Genomic DNA, 20268 nt, shown 5'->3' with positions numbered 1-20268 from the left:
TCAGGACGCTGCCGTCTCAAGCGACCAACGACATGGCCTTGTTGGATCGCATTAACCCTCGCCGGCACAGGGGGGGTTGATGCAACCCCCCCCCCCACCTAAGGTTTTTCGCGAATAACTCGCGTAAAAAGCGGCCGATCGCGACGAAACTTTCAGTACCCTCGCATTGATCAATTTTGCACCTACCCTGAAAATTTCATGACCCTGACCCAAATGATCTTTGACCTGTGACCTCTTTTCCGAGACCATGTTTGGCCGGAATCGCGATTCGGCGTATGTCGGCTCGCATTAGCCGCGCGTTTGCAAGCTTTTCGTGGTTTCAATCGTTCAAACATGTGATTTGATGTTGCTCCCATACATTAGGGTGAGTGTCAAGCAGTGCTGGAAATGAGGCCGCTTTCTGGTCCCGGCGTTTTATTCTCCGGGTGAGTTAGCCCCGTCTAGCGCTTAGCCTTTCGGGACCCTCTCAGAGCCGCGGTTGTTTTCGCCGCCCGGCCCATTCGAGATGCAAAGTTGATAGTCGCACGAAGTTTATTTGGGGCCTCTGAATATACGACTTCGAAATTAATCGATTCTACAAAGCCTTTTTCTTTCATCTATATGCATACATTTAACAGTAACTCCAGACTAGACTGGTTTGGCTGGCCCTAAATAAGCTTCGTGTGACTATTAACTTTGCATCTCGACTGGGGCGAGCGGCGAAAACAACCGCGACCCTAGTGGGTCCCGAAAGGCTAAACGCTGGACGGGATTAACCCGCGAGGAGAATAAAACGCCGGGACCAGAAAGCGGCCTCATTTCCAGCAACTGCCAAGGTCACCTGAAGGTCAGGTCAGGTCATTGACCTTTGGTGACCTCGGGTGACCTCGGTTCACTTTTTCGAGTTTTACATATTTCTAGGCTAGTTTTTGGAGCTGAATTCGAATTTAGCAACCATTTGAACATTTACGAAGTAGTTTTGGTGCCTTCGTAACATGTTACGAAGCTGTCAGAGGCGGTTGACACGTATTACGAATACCCGTCACAACCCCTACCGGTTGACCTGACCTGACCTGACCCGACCTGGTCTAAATGCTTAAAGACATCATCTCTGATCAAAACTAACACGATATTCGTGATCAGCACCCCGGAAAACCACATTGACATAGCAGCCACACTTAACGACTTTCTAACAGGTCCCGATTTTCCCGGTTTTCGGGTCATTGACCTGACCTGGAAGGTCACCCGATGACCTAGGACCTTAAAATTGGGTATCGTCGGCTTCCTCTCGTGACGGGCAACACGCTCGTTTTTTCCGCGAAGCTCTAGCTCGATCATGGGCCAAACGCGAGGGGGGGGGGGTCGTACCCCCCCCCCCTTGTGCCGTCGAAGGACGTAAAATGGCCTGTGCCGGCGAGGGTTAAAGCTAATAATTTATAGAATGAGGCCCACCATGTCTAGGCCTTGCTACAGTAATCAATTCTAATTTTACTGGCAGATAATTGATCGTTGTTGTTCACGGTTGGATGCCTGGAAGCCAAGGAACTCCTCAGAAAGTTGACAACTGTATCACCTCTTGCGAAATCATCATTGAATCTCAGAATGTCCATCACTGCCGGCCACCGAAAACGACCAATCTACAGGACTAGCTCCGTCGTACAGTGTCGTTGCACACAGATGAAGTCACGCACGTGACTGACTGCGGGGGCAGAGTTGGACTGACCTCGTACTGTTCCGATGAAAGGTGTCCTGGACAGGCGGTCCGAGGCCGGCGCAGCCATCTGACGTAGTGTGTGGCGCTCGTCGGTTCCAATGTCTGAAAAGAACATTTGTTGATGTCTTCGATTTTCGATGGCGGCATGGCATCACGTTAGGTGAGCCGACCCATGTCCATTGTCCACCCTTCGCAGTTCAGTTCAACGGAAAATAAACTGAAACGAACATCAACGAGAAAACACCGTTCCGTGCTTCTATCCTCAGGAAACAGAAATCCTTTTCCTCCACGCCGCAACCCCCCTCCGGGCTGGACAGGCAACTTTATCTCATGCGGGCTGCTCCCTTGGAGCGGCACCGCTGCTCCCGAGGGAGCGCACCCCGTAGCCGGGTGCAGTGAGTGCCTTGGGGCTGGGTGGCCTGTCCTCTGGACGGGCTCAGCCCCGGCGACTCACTAGGGTGCCTGCCCAGACCAATGTCTCCCCCTAATTCCTACCATCCTTCCGGCTCTGCAATGGTCTTGACGACCGAAAGGGCCTAACCCAACAAAACAAACAAAACAAACAAACGAGAAAAAGTGGCTCCCTCAAGTGCAACGCGCGAACTCTGCAATTCACCAAACTCTGAACGTTCACACTATATAACCACACGTCACCTTCGACCAAAACACAAAATCACCCGCACAGGCACCATATCGAGGCGACTTACCGCCGGTATCAGGGACTATGACGCCGCTCCTGTAGCCGCGGGCTGGTCACAGCGCTTGCGGGCCTGACCTCTGCCGCAGAGGCGGCGTCAGGTAGTCATCTGATGTAGGCGGCACTCGAGCAGGGGCGAGTCCAGGAAGGAAGAGAAGGAGACGGTAGTGCAAAACATCGGACATAGATTAGTTTCGAGCCGACCGACCGGGCATGCTTCATTGTTAGTTATTAACTTGTCAAACCAGCCTCTCGTTCGTAGTCTGCCTTGAGTGCATCGTGTGGTGTGGACCTATTCGTAAAGCAAAGAGCGTTCTAGCTATAAGTCATAACGCTCAATCAGTTTACACAAGGTATCGGCTATTTCTGGGTATGGCTGGGTAGAGGGTAGGTACCGGGTAACCGTCTGTTTATCCGTCCGTAACGCCGTTGCCAAGCGCCGATGCTCTCTCCGGCTTACTGCCAATTCCCGGTAAAAAGATAATGGAAGGTTCGAGAGCGCTCGGAATAGCCGGGAAAATGAAATATTCACGGCAAATGCCAGTGAAGCGTGGACGAGATCGAAGCCGGTTTGTGTCCAACGAGCCTGGAACAAGGCCCCCGGGGCTAGGCCAATGTTCGGACACAGTGGCAACTTCACGCTATTGCCAATCGAGGGGTTCCGCTTAGTGTATTGCAGTCGAGGCACAAAACAAGCGAATTGAATGAAGAAAATAAGCGAGGCATCACAAATATCGAGATACCAAACGCATTCAACAACACAACCGTAATGTTTGTGGCTGTTGACGCCTGTCACGTAAAATTACAGATCAACATTCACAAAAAAATGACTGAATAGACCGACATTTGTAAAACAATAAAATAAATAAAACAGTTGAGTTGAGGTCGTGGTGATGGCAAGACTGCGAATGAAACAAAGTTTCAAGCATCACGTATCGGACGCATAAAGTTATACAAAATGCATTACGAATGTAACGATATTGGCCAATGACGAATATTACAACACAATGGAAGTGCGCTATAAAGATCGATAAAAACGCAACACAAATAACACCGAGCCATATCACAAAATAGCACGTGATGCAAACATATAACACAGTAGAGCACACACAACCGCAATAACACCACATCACCCGAGTAAAACAAATCGGTCTATAACTCACGTCACACTAGACCGTGTCATTTTCGGCCGCCAAGTCCCGGCAGGTAATGTGGGACACGCCGTTAGCTGGACGGAGCCGCCCGTCATATACGACAGGACCGGAGCGGCAATTTGGCGCCGTGAGGGGCCGGCAGTGGTGGTGATTAATCAGAGAGCGTGCAGGTGACGAACGCGGCGGTCGGTCGAACGAACATCAGAGTGGACCACGACACAGGATCAACAGAATATGGTCCGATATGCATGGAGACAGAATTGACATTAATAGTTGACAGAAGTACTCCCAGCTATTTTAATGATTTTTTATGCCTAAAAAATCAAAATAATTAATCATAATGGCGCACTGTGTCGATAAAATTGCATTGACTGGTAAAGCACAGATTCATAAAACACCGAAGTAGGTTCGCCAGCCTAGACTTGAGAGAGAAGAAAGATGTCATTCACCAACTCCCCCTGCGCGGTTTCTTAAAGCGTGCCGCGCGATGCGCTCGTCTCCCGGACTCGGCATCCGCATTGGCAGGCCTCTGCGGGACTGAACAGGGCCGCTCTGTCGCAAGGAGTCAGAGAGCTCACTCACACACACAGGGACAACAGCAGAGTGTGGGGACGGAGGCAGCTCACAAACAAACAGTGTGTTTTAGGCGACTCACGCCTCACGGATGTTGGGAGAGCGGGCGTGTTTTGGCCGAGCTTTGAGAGCTTAATTGGCGCTCTAGCTCAGGAGCCAGATTCTTCATGCGTGTTTCAATTTAAAGAGTGCGATACAAGGGTCACAAGCGAGGCTGTAAGCATTTGTGGCAGTTTGGAGTACGCGGCAGCCATCGTGTGACTGAAATCACTTAACGAGAAAAAGTATCATATATGACCTAGCATCACAAAAACGTTATAACTACTTCTCTGATAACACAGCGATCTCAATACGTAATAACGCAATAAATGATGCACGAGAGATCAAAGAATCATGGACGGATCGTCATGAATAGATGACGAGCACGCGAGGATTCAAGGGCTCTTAGCACGCAATCCATAATGAAGACAAGCGACTAGCTATGTGCATTACTGATAGCAAGCGGCGTCTGGGTACAAATCCTGTATATACCTTTCTAGCTGAGATCATGGACGGCTGACAAGTAACAATATCACAGTGCCTTGGACAATATCACAGTGTGTGCGAGATGTGCGTTTAAGTGGACAAAAAAACAGCCTCCAGTCGATGTGTTTTCGTGCTAAGATATCGACCGCAGCTATTCGCAAAAGAGCGTGTTCTGGGAGAGACTGAGACGAGTTCAGCATAGAATGACTAGCCGCTGGCGCCGTCAACAGTTGGCCAAGCGTTACCGACGCCACCGCGAATCGGTTAATGAGACCTCAACTTGCTGATCCGGCTTCCAAATTCCCGGAGGCTAGTCGAACTGCCGTAGCTGCAGCTCGTAGCTCAGAGCTCGCACCTCAGCGCTCGTAGCTCAGAGCTCATAGCTCACAGCTCGTCTCCCCAGCGTCGGCGGCGCTCTAGCTCCCTTCGGAGTCGCTCCAGTTCCTGCAAACGCCCAACAATGGACCTGCGTCAGCTGATGTTGCCATGGTTACACAAGCCACCAGTGGACCTGCATTAGTTGATGTTGTTATGGTTACACAAGCCGCACGCAGCTTTCGCAGACTACAAGTGCTAGCGGAAAGAAAAGGCTGGACACGACCACAAAATGAAATAAGTCGCACACATGCTCCACTTAAGCAAACATATGTAAGAAGGGCTTATACACACTCGAGACGTGTAATAAATAGGTCTAACTTATCAAGGAAATTACTACCCTGCAATGCTAAGCCATAACATCACGTGAAATGCAAATTACGGTCACTTTGATACGGTTAATTAGACCTACATATTGCAACAAGGGGTCTTGTAAGCAGCGACCATGTCAGCCGCACCTTACAAATAATTAATCGCCTCCGTACTGAATAACATCACACTGGGTGACGGTACAGTCACCAAACCCGACAGACGCCACATGGGCGGTCTCAGGAGAGGCACAAAACTGTCAGTCGACTGGGCACTGACTTATTAATCAGTCATGGCCGTGTACGGACAGCAGCGGTACGCCGCAGGCCAATGCTGGCAGTGACAGTCTATACTAGCACCGTGAACAGGTAACAACAGGCAATAAGCAATGTGACAGGCAAACAAATCAGCCACAGTTTTCACTAGCAGTCCTCGTCTCTGGATTGTCACATGGCAAGCGACAAAGAGAAATACAGACGCAAAGGGAGAATCCTAGTCGCTATATGGGTGAAAATGAGACCCATCGTCACCAAGGGTCGCGCAGCAGCAAAGTACCGTATTTCGTGACAAATCACGTTGCATGCTGACGCCCCTGAGCCAGGATTAGCCATGGGACAAACTTCTCGCCCTCCGAGAACCACAAGAAAGTTGGCATGCATCACATGTGGCGTCTTGGGACTGAAAACCATGATTTCAAACGGGAATAGGATGCCTGTGACGCAAAATCTTCCTCCCACAGGCGGTTATAAGTCATCTGATTCGGTATTCTTGGACGTCCCAGGACTTTGTGAAATATTGAGCAGTATCGGCGGCGGTCCGTAGAGGGAAATCATGTGCCGATACAAGATAATATATTTATTTTACGTTATCTTTATATCTTTGATTGACATACGACCATGACATGAAAGATGACACTTAAACCTGAATAAATGTGAATAGGTGAGCGCACACTCATTAGAAAACCTCTCCAGACAATAACCAAACGATTATTACGGAGCGAGCGAAGCGAGCGTAGTCTTTCCTTAGATTAACGGAACTTTCTGAGTATGAGCGGCCGGCCGGTTGCGAGGCTTATATCTCAGCAACCACTTGACCGATTTATACGCCGTAATTTTTGTAGGGTAGCTCCATTCCTTCTACCAAGTATTGGACTATTCCCGATGCATGTTGGTGACCCCTTATGCACGTGCCACGTGCAAAACGAAGAGGTATCAGTTTTGTAATTGTTGCAATATCTTGGTAACTACTTGGCCGATTGCGCTGAAAGTTGGCATGTAGGTAGGCACCCACTAGGCACTGCATATCCATGTGCCAGAGTTGAGGTGCTGCTGCACGTGCGCACGTGCAGGGGTCGTTTCCAGATCTCGAGAACGGCTGGACCGATGGCGCTCAAATTTGATACAAGGTTAGGGACCAGTTAGTACCTAGGGTGCCGTGCACAAGTCAGCTGGGACCCATTTTTCACGTGCGCACGTGTAGGGTGCCGCTTCCAGATCTCGAGAACGACAGGGCCGATTGTGCTCAAATTTGGCACATCGCTAGAGACCGGTTAGTAGGGTGCCGTGCACAACTCAGTTGGAGGTACCCCCTCGCAATTTCGCACGTGCAAGGCCCACCCTCTCGCTCGCTCCGTTAATTGCCCCAAAAGGCGTTATACTGGTTACCAGTTTGTGACATTCATCGATAGTCAAAGGACAGTGGTACTAAATGATGGATATACAGGGTGTCCCCAAAAAATGTACCTCATTTGAAATTAAGATATCTCAGTGTCTGAGCATGCAATGATCCTAAATTTGGTACCATATGAAAGCTCATTGCATAGCATTTCGTTTGATATAAACTATTTTACTGTACGTTACGTGACAGCCGAGTGATAACGGAAGAGCAAAACCCTTGCAATTTCGCACTTCAACTATCTCCACGGGTGTTTCTGGGAAAAACACTCAATTGTTTTGCCGATATTTTCAGTAACTCAGAACAAAACACAAAAATCATTAGAAATATTGAAACTAGGTTTCATTCGTGCATTGCTAACATAACAAAAACCTCCCGCCACACTCCCCAGACTGTTGACTTTTACCTGTAGAGTGGTATACGCAAAAGTGTGTGGTATACGCAAAGAATCCTCAAACTCTGGACCAGCTGAGGAACTCGATCCGGATATGCATCCGGAAAATCCCGCTTGAAACATGTGCCCGCGTAACCCAAGAGTCCTGAAGACGCTCTGCCATGTGTGCCGAGCGAAAGGGAGGGCACTTCGACCGTTAGAACGGCTGAACTTTAACTGGGATGTGATGCGATGTGTGTTTTTGTTATGCTAGCAATGCACGAATGAAACCTAGTTTCAATATTTCTAATGATTTTTGTGTTTTGTTCTGAGTTACTGAAAATATCGGCAAAACAATTGAGAGTTTTTTTCCCAGAAACACCCGTGGAGATAGTTGAAGTGCGAAATTGCAAGGGTTTTGCTCTTCCGTTATCACTCGGCTGTTACGTAGCGTACAGTAAAATAGTTTATATCAAACGAAATGCTATGGAATGAGCTTTCATATGGTACCAAATTTAGGATCATTGCATGCTCAGACACTGAGATATCTTAGTTTCAAATGAGGTAGGTACATTTTTTGGGGACACCCTGTATTAGCTACCCGGCTACACGGTAACAACGTCAGTGTCACTGCCCTTCCCCTTACCCAACACACCTCCCCCCCTCCCCCCAGTTGTCAGCGCCCCTGACCTTCTTGTAAAGAAAGCCACTCTGACCCCCCCCCCCCCTCCACACAGCTGGTCCCTCCCCTCCCCACTGGTTGCCCGTGCCCTTGGCCACCTTAACCCTCGCCCGCACATGGGGGGGTTGCCACCCCCCCCCCCCAGGTAGTCTTTCTGCTCTGCACTCAACATTTTTAGAGCTAGAAGGCTGATTTTTCGTACAGCTGCTCCTCCATCCTTTCTTGATGTCCACTGAAAATTTCAAGTTTCTGTGGTTTTTGGTTTCGGAGATATGACCTTGTTTTTCAGGTCATGTCATGACCCAAATGGCCAATTCTCAACATCTTGCGTTGGCTATGGGCCTTGTGAGCTTTTAACACCTTGATTTCGGCCTTTTATGCCAATCCTACCTCCCACCTATCATGAAACATGTTGTTCGACGATGTACAGAGGTCAAGGTCAGGGTCAAGGTCAACCTAGGTCATCTAAGATAATTGCGTTTTAGGCAAGCTGAATTTACTTTTTTTGAAATTTTTTGACTACATTTTTGGTAAAAGCTTCTCAGATCATGATTTCATGTAATATGGACACATAAACAATCGGTGCACACATCAGTATGCACACAGACACACACAGACATACAAACACATATTATTGACCTTGACCTAACTTGACCTGAGATGACCTCAGCAGCAAAAACCTGGTCGGGTAGTGTGACAAAGAGGTTCTAGCTGGCTTGGCACCAGAAAACGGCATCGTCATCGGTATATGACAAGCAGCGCGCTTGATATCCAACGGTGACCTAAAACAGCAACATTTTTTAGTTTGACCTGACCTTGACCTGACGAAGGTCAATGACTGACCTGAGAAGGTAAAACTGGGTATCATGGGATTCGTCTCTTCCCAAAGAATCTTTTTGGTCTCTACCGCTAAGCTCTATCTCCAACAGGAACGAAATGGCGCGGGGGGGTGGCAACCCCCCCCCCCCCCATGTGCGTTCTAGGATGGGAAAATGGCATGTGCGGGCGAGGGTTAAGGCCGCCCCACACTGAACCTAGTCGCATGCGGGTTGCGAGTTTTTTGGTTTTCGAGTTTCTCTAAAATCAAATAATACAATCTTTTTGAGTTAACCCGCGGCGCCCCACTGGGGTCTGCGTATAACACGCCCTACTGGGGGGGGGGGCTGCTCATACCCCTCTTAACTCCGAAACTACTGGGCCGATCGTCAAAATTCAAACGGCGTCTGATAGCCCCGGAAAAACTGTCGAGCGAAACCTAATTTCATTGACCTCGAGGTCACCGATGACGTCACAGGTCAGGTCAAAGTAAAAATTATTAGCATTTTGGCTTGTTCACGTTTTGGGTTCTGGCCGCCGTCTTACAAGTCAGATCAGGCTCATTTTTGGATCACACACTCGGGAACAGATGCTCTAGTTACCCTGAGGGTACCAAACTTGTACTTTGATTTTCAGGTCAAGGTCAGGTCATCACAGGTCACGAAAATATTATATCATGCGTCAGTCACGTGACACATGTTTTATGGTCCATTTAGGTCAGAGATTTCGAATTTGATGTCGTCTGTGTCATTCGAGGTCATTTTGAGTCGAATTTAGCTTAGGTCAGGTCACTTTCAGGTCAAAAAAGGTCAAATTTTGAAGTTATAATTTTTCAACAAAAAAGGTGTCTGTTGGATGCAGTTTGAGCTCAGGAACACGATGGTGCTATTTATATTGGCGTACGATGTCAAATACGTGCTGAAAAGTTGATTTCAAAATTAATAATTGTGAATTTTTTGCAATAATGCGTAAAACTTGGCCATTTTTGAAGATATTTAGCTAAAACTTGCTAGAGTTAGTCATAATAATGCGTTCTATCACATATATTCCGTTTTTTCGAAAAGTCAAAAACTTTTGGAAAAAAAATGCAAAAATATAAATTTTGGATATTATTATATTAAATTTTCAAAATTTCCAAAATTTCGAAAATCCGAGATAGCAGTTTGATAGCGCAGTCTATTCTGAGTCCTCTCATGCAAAAAAAAAATTGGATCTAGCTTAAAAACTGAGCTCTTGGGAGCGATTGCCGTAGTTCAATGTTTTGCGTCGAAATCGGCCGAACATGACGTCACTCTGACGTCATTTCCGGCCGACCTGTAGTAGTTACGAAGTTCAAATTTTGACACAAGGTGTCAAATTGATGCAGCCTAAGGTACTGAAAGTTTGGCGTCGATACGTCAAGCGGTTTGGAAGTTATTGCAGAAAAACGGGAGGGGGGCTATAAATAGCCCCCCCCCCCAGTGGGGCGCGGGTAAACTTTCGAGTTTCCTCGCTGCCAGATCTGCGAGTGCTACGCGGTTTGCGGGTTTTTCGTCGGAGTCGAATTTCGGTTCGTTGTGCTGGTGTTGCGACTATATGTAATTTTCTGCGGGTGTACCGGCTTCACTGCATTCATGATATTACCATAAAGGAACGGTCTAATCACTCTATGAATTAGTATTATGCCCGCAAACTCAAAACCCGCAAAGTCGCAACCCGCATGCGAGGTCCAGTGTGGGGCGGCCTTTAGGGATACCACCGTCCCCACCCCGTACCCTACCTGATCCTTCTGTGATCGCAGCTGATCAATCTCCGGCTCTCGGTAGCTCATGTCCTTGGCTGGATCGTCCGGCAGGGCCCCCGCGCCCTGACTGTCCTGTCGGTAAAGAAGAGCGGACGTGACAGAATATGTAAAAACGAGCGACAATACGCTGATTGAGTCTGTTTGAAGGTAGATGATGAAAGAGCCTGCGATGCTTACGCCTTGCAAATATTATTTATTCACGCTAATGTGCATAGTGTAGTGTGCACAATGCTTTGTGGTACGAAACAATTTCTTGAGACTGTTTCCTGAATTCCAGCATTACAAACTTCAAACAGACCGTCAAAACTATAAGGGTCTGCAAACACATGTCCAAGTCTTAACTGTGATATCACGGCAATACCGCATGCCGGACTGGGTAGCTTAATGCCTTATGCACATAAACGGGATGTCAGGTGCCTGTTTACATGAGTAACATAATAACGTTCTTAATCACGTTCTTCGAATTGAACCGAGAAATGACAGAAGTGGATCCGATTGAAATGACATTATGACAATAGCCACAAGTATGATATCTTGATTCTTGCGCTACGATAGTGAAGTCGGCTGAGGCCCAGTCCTGGAATAGCAGCAGCTCTCTAAGAAAACACGAAAGTCACTTTCTACAAACATTCCAGCCTTTAATTCTAACTGCACATGAATTTATTTTCCTGGAAGCCGGATGATTATCATCTGAATTTCCTTAGTGTCGTCGTTGGTCTACGACATATTTCATCAACGGTATAGCTCCCCATACGAGTATGTTAGCCCCCCAAGTTAGCTCCTAAGCCTCTTCCTGCAATTATTCAGGCCTTTAGCTGTGACTGTGTAGATGCTCAACACACGGAAAGCCAGATGATTATTTATCCTACGATCTTCTTCAGTGCCGTTAGCGTACGCTCGAACTCATAATCGGTAATCGATATACTGAAGAAAAACAAACTTCACAGTTCGGAGCCGAACAAAGAGCAGCCTCCGGTTTTAATTTACCGGCCGCACATACGACTCATCTCCTGATATCCGGCTACGCAAAGTAATTTCGTTTTAATTTAAGACGATCATGTAAGATGGTCCACGAGGGATGAATTGCCGAGCATCGTTCAATATTTAAACAACGTTATGAAGCTCTCATATATAGACGATACTCTGCTGAACAATTGCATTAGCTACGGGTATCGCCGATTCTTTCAGCTGGACTCAATAGCAACTGCATGACCCCACTAACGCAGCTCTAAAAGCAGACCTGATTGAGCTGGGCACCAGCCTACCTGCGGGTATTGAGCCGTGAACGTATTTTTGGCCGTGTTGTAGCTGGGATCGGCTCCGACTCCGAGAATTCCGGCCAGTGAGTCGGTACCGGCGGGCACCAGCAGAGGCTTGTTATAGTCCTGTGCCAGGTACCCACTGGTGGAGAGAGAGAGGGGGGAGGGAGGAGAAAGAGAGAGAGAGAGAGAGAGAGAGAGAGAGAGAGAGAGAGAGAGAGAGAGAGAGAGAGAGAGAGAGAGAGAGAGAGAGAGAGAGAGAGAGAGAGAGAGAGAGAGAGAGAGAGAGCTGTCAGCGCACAGCGAACACACGATAAGCGTCCAAACTTTAGCCTGTATGCCAGAGTTCAGTAGTTTTATCCATTCCATTTCCTCCAGCAAACTCAATTACATAAGCATTACAGTTCTTCGAATTCGTCGTATCACCACGAATAGGAACAAACACAATCGGAGCAAGAACTTGTACAGGAAGGTTCCCAGTGCAATACGCGTCAACAGGAGACTTGAGTTATTATCCACCAAACCAGCTCCTAAAAGGACAAGCCAGCACGATTCGGTCCCTAGTTTCGGTCTGGCGACCAGAATATCAGCGCGTCCCGCTAGATCTCCCGGCGACCTCGCCAACCTTCCAAAGGTCGTCGTACCTGGCCGGACCGCCGAACGCCATCTGGTTCATCATGTCCTTTGCCTTCTTCACCAGCGCAGAGTCCTGAGACGAAAAGAAGTAGAGCGAGGCGCCGTTGACGTGCGCCAGGTAGCGCAGCGAGCGACAGATGAGCTTCTTCTTCTCGGGGTCCCAGTCCTGGAAGACGTCGTAGTGTCCTCCGACCAGCACCAGCGGCACCGGAAACGGCTTCACGTGCGCCGCGTCCTGTAGGACAGGCGGGGGATGTCACTGCAGAACTAAGTTGTTACTAGTGGTAGATGGTTACGAACGAGCGAGCGCAGCGAGCGAAGTGAGTCTTTTCAATATAACGGAAAAATCTCAGTATGAGCGGCCCGGCCCGGCCCGGCCCGGCCTGTAACGCTTTTGAGAGGCCTATATCTCAGCAACCGCTGGACCAATTGGCCTGCGGTCTTTTTTGCTGGGTAGCCCCATTCCTTCTACCCCGTAATTGACTACGTTTGATACATCTCAGTGACCGTCGTGGCACCTGCCACGTGAAAAGTCAAGGGTGTTCAAGCTGTTTTGCAAAAGTAGTGATTTTGAGAGGCCCATATCTCAGCAGCCGCTTGGGCGATTGTCTTGCGGTAATTTTTGTAAGGTAGCTGCATCCCTTCTACCAAAGGTCGGACATTCTTGATCTATGTGAGGGACCCCCACTGCACGTGCAAAATGCAAAAAGAAGAGGTGCCAAATTTGTTCCCATTTCAATAACTCGGTAATTACTGGGGCGATTTCGCTGAAACTTGGCATACAGGTAGGCACCCACCAGGCAATGCATTCCCATGTGTTGCGGTTAGGGTGCTACTGCACGTGCGCACGTGCAGGGGGCGCTCCCAGATCTCGAGAACGGCTGGGCCGATTGCGCTCAAATTTGGTACACGGTTGGGGACCAGTTAGTAGGGTGCCGTGCAAAAGTCAGTTTGGACCCCTTTTGCACGTGCGCACGTGCAGAATGCCGCTTCCAGATCTCAGGAACGGCTGGGCCGATTGCGTTCAAATTTGGCACACCGCTAGCGACCGGTTAGAAGGGTGCTTTGCACAAGCCCGTTGGAAGTACCCTCTCGCCCTTCCGCACGTGCAGGGCTCACTATCTCGCTCGCTCGTTCTTCGCCCAAAAGGCGTTTTACTGGTATACACTATACAGAGTGCGCAATGGCTGTTGAACAGACTAATGGCATTACAACTCATTGTTAGTATTCAGTTGCCAATCACTAGCATTTATACGCCGAGTATTTGCTGAGCACACATTAGCTCACATCAGCACTGCTAGCCTGGTGCTAAAATGGCACGCGTAGCTCAGAGGCTCCTTAGCTTATTGTTTAGCTCACTGTCCCTTTTTAGCTCACTGGGAGATCAGACGACACATAACACAGCTCTGTGACTCCTAACTCACCAGGGCTTGTCAATAGCTCACCAGGTGGTCAGACGGCAGGGCACACGTAGCTCAGTGACTCTTGGCTCACATTAGTTCACCGAATGGTCGGACAACATACATAGCTCAGTGACTCATGACTCTTAGCTCACGCAAGCTCACCGGATGGTCGGAGGGCACGCGGAGGTCAGTGACTCTTAGCTCGCATATTAGCTCCTACTATTAGCTCACCGGATGGTCGGACGGCACGCGTTGCTCTGTGGCCTTTTTCAGTCGTTCCTGGAGCTGCATCTGCCGACCGATGCCGCTGGATATCTCGGAATCCAGCACATCACGCAGTGTCTGACGGATATCAGAACAGACAGGACAAGTCAGTGAGGTAAGCAATCAATGCTTCTCTCCTTGTCCTTTACGGTTTATGAACAGGGATCGGTTAGACGTGATAGCAATTAGCAAGAGCCCAGAACAGTGGCCGTGGACGGTTGAGTGGTTCAGTAGCTAAGGTAATTACAAACTGAGTGGTGCTGCTGCAAGGTAGCAGGCAACAAAGCAAATGGTTTTACATTTAATTAACCCTCGCCCGCACATGCCATTTTCCCATCCTAGAACGCACATGGGGGGGGGGGGGGAGGTTGCCACCCCCCCCCGCGCCATTTTGTTCCTGTTGGAGATAGAGCTTCGCGGTAAAGACCAAATAGATTCTTTGGGAATAGACGAATCCAATGATACCTAGTTTTACCTTCTCAGGTCAGTCATTGACCTTCCAGGTCAGGTCAAACTAAAAAATGTTGCTGTTTTGGGGTCACCGTTGGATATCAAGTGCGCTGCTTAGCATATACCGATGACGATGCCGTTTTCTGGTGCCAAGCCAGCTAGAAACTCTTTGTCACACTACCCGACCAGGTTTTTGCTGCTGAGGTCATTTCAGGTCAAGCTAGGTCAAGGTCTATGATATGTGTTTGTATGTCTGTGTGTCTGTGTGTATTATATGTGCACCTATTGTTTATGTGTCCATATTACATGAAATCATGATCTGAGAAGCTTTTACCAAAAATGCAGTCAAAAAACTTCACGAAAACTAAATTCAGCTTGCCTAAGACGCAATTATTTTAGATGACCTAGGTTGACCTTAACCCTGACCTTGATATCTGTACATCGTTAAACATGTTCCATGATAGGTGGGAGATAAGACTGTTAAAAAAGGCCGAAATCAAGGTGTCAAAAGCTCACAAGGCCCATAGCCAACGCAAGATGTTGAGAATTGGTCATTTGGGTCATGACATGACCTGAAAAACAAGGTCATATCTCCGAAACCAAAAACCACAGAAACTTGAAATTTTCAGTTGACATCAAGAAAGGATAGAGGAGCAGCTATACGAAAAATCAGGCTTCTAGCTCTAAAAATGTTGAGTGCAGAGCAGAAAAACAACCTGGGGGTGGCAACCCCCTCGCCCCCCCCCCCCATGTGCGGGCGAGGGTTAATAATCAACCATAAGTTCACAGATACATCCCCAATGATCACCACAAAAACTTAATTTACTTGAGCGGATTGCCTTTCAAGCATGGTTTCCTCGTTAGGTCCCGATTTCAGGAATCGGGACAAGCAAATGGATGATTGGATTGGGCTAGGCAGCAGCGATCATCTGAGTCATCATCGAAATGTGCACACCAACGCTGAACAAAACACCACCAAAGAGAGCAATATCTTGGTTTGTCGACACGCCGTGGGTTAAAAAAGAACCATTTATCTATGTGCCTATTGCATCGGAGCTCCCTTTTCTCAAGCGTCACCTACCTTGATCATGGTCTCCAGGGTGGCCCACATGGTCTGCGGCTTGGTGAGGTCGACCACCAGCAGGATGCTGAGGTTGGGCAGCCTCTCGGCCTTCAGCGGCGTCTCCAGCAGCGGCGTGTAGGTGGTGCCGCCGCCCAGCTCCCAGATGTGACACACGTCCTTCAGCTGGCAGAACACACACGGGGTGGGATGTTTAGCTGGTACGGTCGGTGAATTTCTCGCCAGGTGTTGGCGTTCCGACTAAGTGCTTGACGCTTCCGTAATTTGATTTACAGGGTGTCCCATAAGTTCCTTCTCACCTAAATTTTTCTTTTAGAGGCTCTCTTATTTAAAGCCACGCTTAATTTATTTTGTAACTGAGCTTTTGGGGTTGCCATGGCAACTGTGAATGTGCTCCACGGTAAATAATTCGTCTAGACAAAATATTTTTTGCCAGAGAGTTCACTTCCTTTGGAGACGGCTTACGCCGCAACATAGAGGTCTCTGATACGGGAACGTCTCGGTATTTAGACCGCACTGGGCCATTCACGACGGTTGAGGGTGATTGAGGCCATCCAGTATGTAGCCAATGTCTGTCGCTAACTGGGCGCACAGTCAACAAGTGACGCCGATGATTTGTCGGGAGTCAATCGCTGCAAGTTTATGCTCTTTTTTTGTCAGCTTTCACGAGTGAGCCATGTGGCCAAAACTGTGTGGTGCCAAAATGGCCGTCAAAAAGGTCTTAGCGTTAGAAAGTTGGTAAACAGGCTTTTCAGGATGCATTACCAGCTGTCTAAGAGTATCATTTCGGGGTACCTAACTCAAGGTCACTTAAGCTCTACTTACTGGAGGGCTCAAAACAGTCAAAAACGTCTTAAAATGGCCAAACATGTGTTTCGTTATGCCTGAGGCTAAAAAAACTGGAGGGCCGATAACATCAATGTGGTCATCTGGACTACCTAGTCCGTGCTCGAGATAAAACACCCGTCCAAACCCCAAAACGGTCCCATATGGGCGACGGAAAAGGCCTTTGTGTCATCCAGCTTTATTCCTATGCAAAAGGCCAGGGTCACGGTAATGTGGAGTAATATGCGTCCAGACACTGATCACGTTGCGATTGATGCTCCAGAAACAGTCTTGGGACGCAGAATGCTTCTCCAAGAAGATCTAGGAGGAGTTTCAGCTTTCTAGCTTAACTCGAACCGCAAGTATGACCACATTTTCTTAGAAGAAAATGGCATCCGTGAGGTCGTAGGCCCATCTTCAAGCAAGACAGTGCATCAGTGCAGAGGTCAAGCAAAGCATAAAAGCAGTGCCAGGAGACTGTGATAGGCGTGTGTGGCAAGATCACATCCCAGGCAACTCATCGGATCCAAATTTCATAAAAATGTGTTGGGAATATTGAAATCGAGGCTCGTCGAAGCGAAGCGGTGTTCCAGCATTGAGGAGCTCACGGCGCATGCCAAGTCAGTCTGGGCTAACTTCAAGCCTGCTATGCTGCCAAACATACCGGTTGGCATGTCGCAGCATGTATTAACGTGTTTGCCTATGAAATGGGGAGCACATTGAGGGGTTATAAACATATCAAAACGCAGTGTACTATGTTTTACATGCAAATAAAAGGTGAGAACGAACTTATGGGACACCCTGTAAATGTCCCACTTACCGATACTGCGCACAACGATGTTGTGATACTGTGCACCGTTGTCGGCAAATAGGGCACAGTAATTGATACGGACCTCTAAAACACACAATGGGATTTTCACAAGCACTGCTCTGTATCCTTACGTACCACGCTCTTTCCCGTTTTGCGACCGTACGAGTATTCCAAGCCCAGCGTCTTCTTTGGTTCTTCATCTCGGTCCAGAAACTTGTGAATCAGTCGCGACTTACCCTACGAGAAAAGGAGAGAGCACGTCAGACAACACGTTACCTAAATGCATTACCTATCTTGAAGAATCTTGTGCATTACCAACGACCATTGATCAGTCAACAGAAAATATATAAGCAGGCGAATAATGACAGGCGGCAGGACAGAAACGGACACTCCTGCAGACTGCAACAAACATAAAATAGTATTGACAAACACATAACAAAAGTCGGTAATTTTTTATCAAAGACATGCTTTTATTCTGAGCACCATGGCGAGCTTGCTAGCAACTATCTGCCTACAGTACCTGACCTAGCATGATGTGACTGTTACACTCATCACACCCACAGTCACAGTCCCTGACAATAGCCCAGAGACCACCGTTAGCCACCGTGCTCGGCCACTGACCGCCTGTTTTCCGCCGACAAACAGCAGCGTCGACTCCACGCTGTGACTCTCTGTCAGCTCCAGCCCACGCAGGATGCGCGCCTGGTTCATCTTCTCGGCTATCACCCAGATGTTGTCACTGCCGGGAACACGGGAAACGGGTGAGTACCGCTGAAAGCACCGTCACCGGGACACCTCGGGGTCTCAGGCGACGACAAATATATCAGCCTCAATTACCGTGCTTTGGTTTAAGAGTTATTTATCAACAACAGACCCAATACTATGATAGGTTCTGAAAAACGTTACCCAGATAAAACACTATAACTAGTACTCACCCTTGAAATTCTTCCTCTGCTTCTTCCGTGAGCTTGTTATTTTCGGTATCTTCCGAATTCTTCTTATTCTTCAAGGCCATTTTATTTGCTCTGGAACAAATATCAACTAAATCATGAAAATGCATAAGTTGTAGTTGCACATCACAGCTGTAGCTCGTTTCCGGTTCATAACAGCCCGGTAAACATTGGATAAAGTACGCTAACCAGACCGGCCATTTCTTCCTAATCTGGCACGTCACCAAATAATACTGAGGGTGCGCTCTCTCACGCTTATGTGACATCTGGCCACGTCTCTCTCCCTCATCCCCCGCTAGTCACCCCCACAATCCAGTACCCCCTCCCTCCTCTTACCTGATCGCGGAGTCCGCCGTGCGCGCGCCCACGGCCGACGGAGGCGGACGGGAGGTGGGCGGTCGGCTCAGTGGTGCTGCCGGCTTGTCCCCGCTGCCCCTCAGGCTGACTGTGCTGCCACGGACACTCGCAAGGGCGGATGGATCGCCCCTAAGACTGGCCGTGCTGCCGCGAACACTGCCAGGGGCGGCTGGGTCACCACGCAGGCTGACTGTACTGCCGCGAACGCTGGCAGGCTCGGTTGGATCTCCACGCAGACTGACTGTACTGCCGCGAACGCTGGCAGACTCGGGCGGATCTCCACGCAGACAGGTTGTACTGTCCCTGATACTATCAGCAGCAGTCTGATCGCCCCTTATGCTGATCGTACTGCCACGGATGCTGGCAGGGGCACTGGGATCACCTCTCAGACTGACTTTGCCTCCACGCATGCTGTGCGAGTCACCCGCAGCATGGGGATCCTCTCGCAGACTAGCCATGCTGCTAGAAACACCAGGATCTGCAATGTCACCCACACTGGAACGAGGGCCACCTTGGTTGCTTCGGAGACTGGCCATGCTGCCTCGGACACTGGCTGGCTGGATGCCATCTGCAGGGTGGGTGGAGTCAGTGATGTCCTCACCATCACCAGAGGGTCTGCTCGGGTACTCAGGCTCCACCGGAGAGGCAGTCGGCTGGGGGATGTTTTCGTCTGAGCCAGGAACTTCTGTCATGTTCTGTTCATTCAAAATAGCCTCCTCCGTAAGGTCGTCCATAGCTGGATCCGGTTCCGCAGGTGGCATTGGAGTTCCTCTAGTCATGTCCATGTTGAACGCAACAGTAAGTTACTGTAGATTTATACTTTAATTGAAATGTGACTGAAAACACCAACAATACATGTCATTTATTTATAATCAGGGGTAGATAATTAGGGCTTTTGGCAATTACCTTTTTTGCACCTTGTAAAACTTGACAAATTGGCAAAATAAGAACATGAAAGGAAAGAACACATTCTTCTAAGCTTAAAATTGCGATCACACATCATTACTTATGATACTTCTTACACAAAACACTTGAAGTATCTGCTTTTTGTTAGGAGTGATATGACTGAACTTGAACAATTTTCTGGGTTGATATATAATTTTTGACAATATTGAGCCATGAGCCATGTAGGAATTTGAATTCTACGGCGCAATTCTGACACTTCAGTTCTGAAACAGAAAAGCATCCATGACATTTTCACAACACCAGCATACCATGACCTTAAAAGCTACAAAGCACATGAATGTCGCTAAATAATTTAACTTTACTAAATTAATTCATTATAGATCCCCACCTAACAACCATACGCACCTCTTCTCAAGCCTGTTCTTCAAAATCCACACGTTTTGTTTTGAACTTCGGAATGTAAACAAACAACTGGATCAGCTGATTAATGCGCTTCCATATTGCTACCAAATTCCTTCAGCTTGAAGATAATGAAGGATTTTGATTTTTTCATTCATTCGTGTTGATCACGACCAAGACCGCGACTGAAAAGTAACGCATTGTGTGAATACCATTGCACCGTGTACGTATCAAAAGATAAATAAATATCTTGCCTCAAACTTATTTGCTGTT

General features: G+C 48.2%; 1 protein-coding gene across 2 annotated transcripts; it reads right to left on the bottom strand.

The window, feature by feature from the left end:
* Window positions 1–3043: 3043 nt before the first annotated feature.
* On the bottom strand, window positions 3044–20065 carry LOC122392440 (cytoplasmic dynein 2 light intermediate chain 1-like). 2 transcript variants are annotated; one of them, XM_043387270.1, is made up of 11 exons: window positions 20002–20065; window positions 18670–19526; window positions 18319–18408; window positions 18005–18122; window positions 17519–17620; window positions 15748–15912; window positions 14184–14294; window positions 12558–12784; window positions 11920–12055; window positions 10631–10726; window positions 3044–5086 (listed from the first exon to the last, which is right to left on the bottom strand). In XM_043387270.1, exons 2-11 carry the CDS (start codon window positions 19473–19475, stop codon window positions 5027–5029), a joined length of 1911 nt encoding a protein of 636 aa, XP_043243205.1. In that variant the 5' UTR covers window positions 19476–19526; window positions 20002–20065; the 3' UTR covers window positions 3044–5026. The 2 variants fall into 2 exon arrangements, with proteins under 2 accessions (XP_043243205.1, XP_043243206.1); XM_043387271.1 differs by having other exon boundaries at window positions 19985–20009.
* Window positions 20066–20268: the final 203 nt, after the last annotated feature.

The sequence above is a fragment of the Amphibalanus amphitrite genome, unplaced genomic scaffold (assembly GCF_019059575.1).
Source record: "Amphibalanus amphitrite isolate SeventyFive unplaced genomic scaffold, NRLGWU_Aamphi_draft 000486F_arrow, whole genome shotgun sequence".
Taxonomy (NCBI): Eukaryota; Metazoa; Arthropoda; class Thecostraca; order Balanomorpha; family Balanidae; genus Amphibalanus; species Amphibalanus amphitrite.
This window is presented reverse-complemented; position numbering and strand designations above follow the sequence as displayed.

What these genes read in the sequence shown, in the direction of transcription:
- LOC122392440 (XM_043387270.1), bottom strand. Translation starts at nt 19,475, where the DNA reads ATGGACATGACTAGAGGAACTCCAATGCCACCTGCGGAACCGGATCCA. An exon ending in CCCTGGAGACCATGATCAAG is followed by an intron (nt 14,295 to 15,747) that starts GTAGGTGACGCT and finishes GATATCCGTCAG; the next exon opens with ACACTGCGTGATGTGCTGGA. An exon ending in TGCGATCACAGAAGGATCAG is followed by an intron (nt 5,087 to 10,630) that starts GTAGGGTACGGG and finishes GGGCGTTTGCAG; the next exon opens with GAACTGGAGCGACTCCGAAG.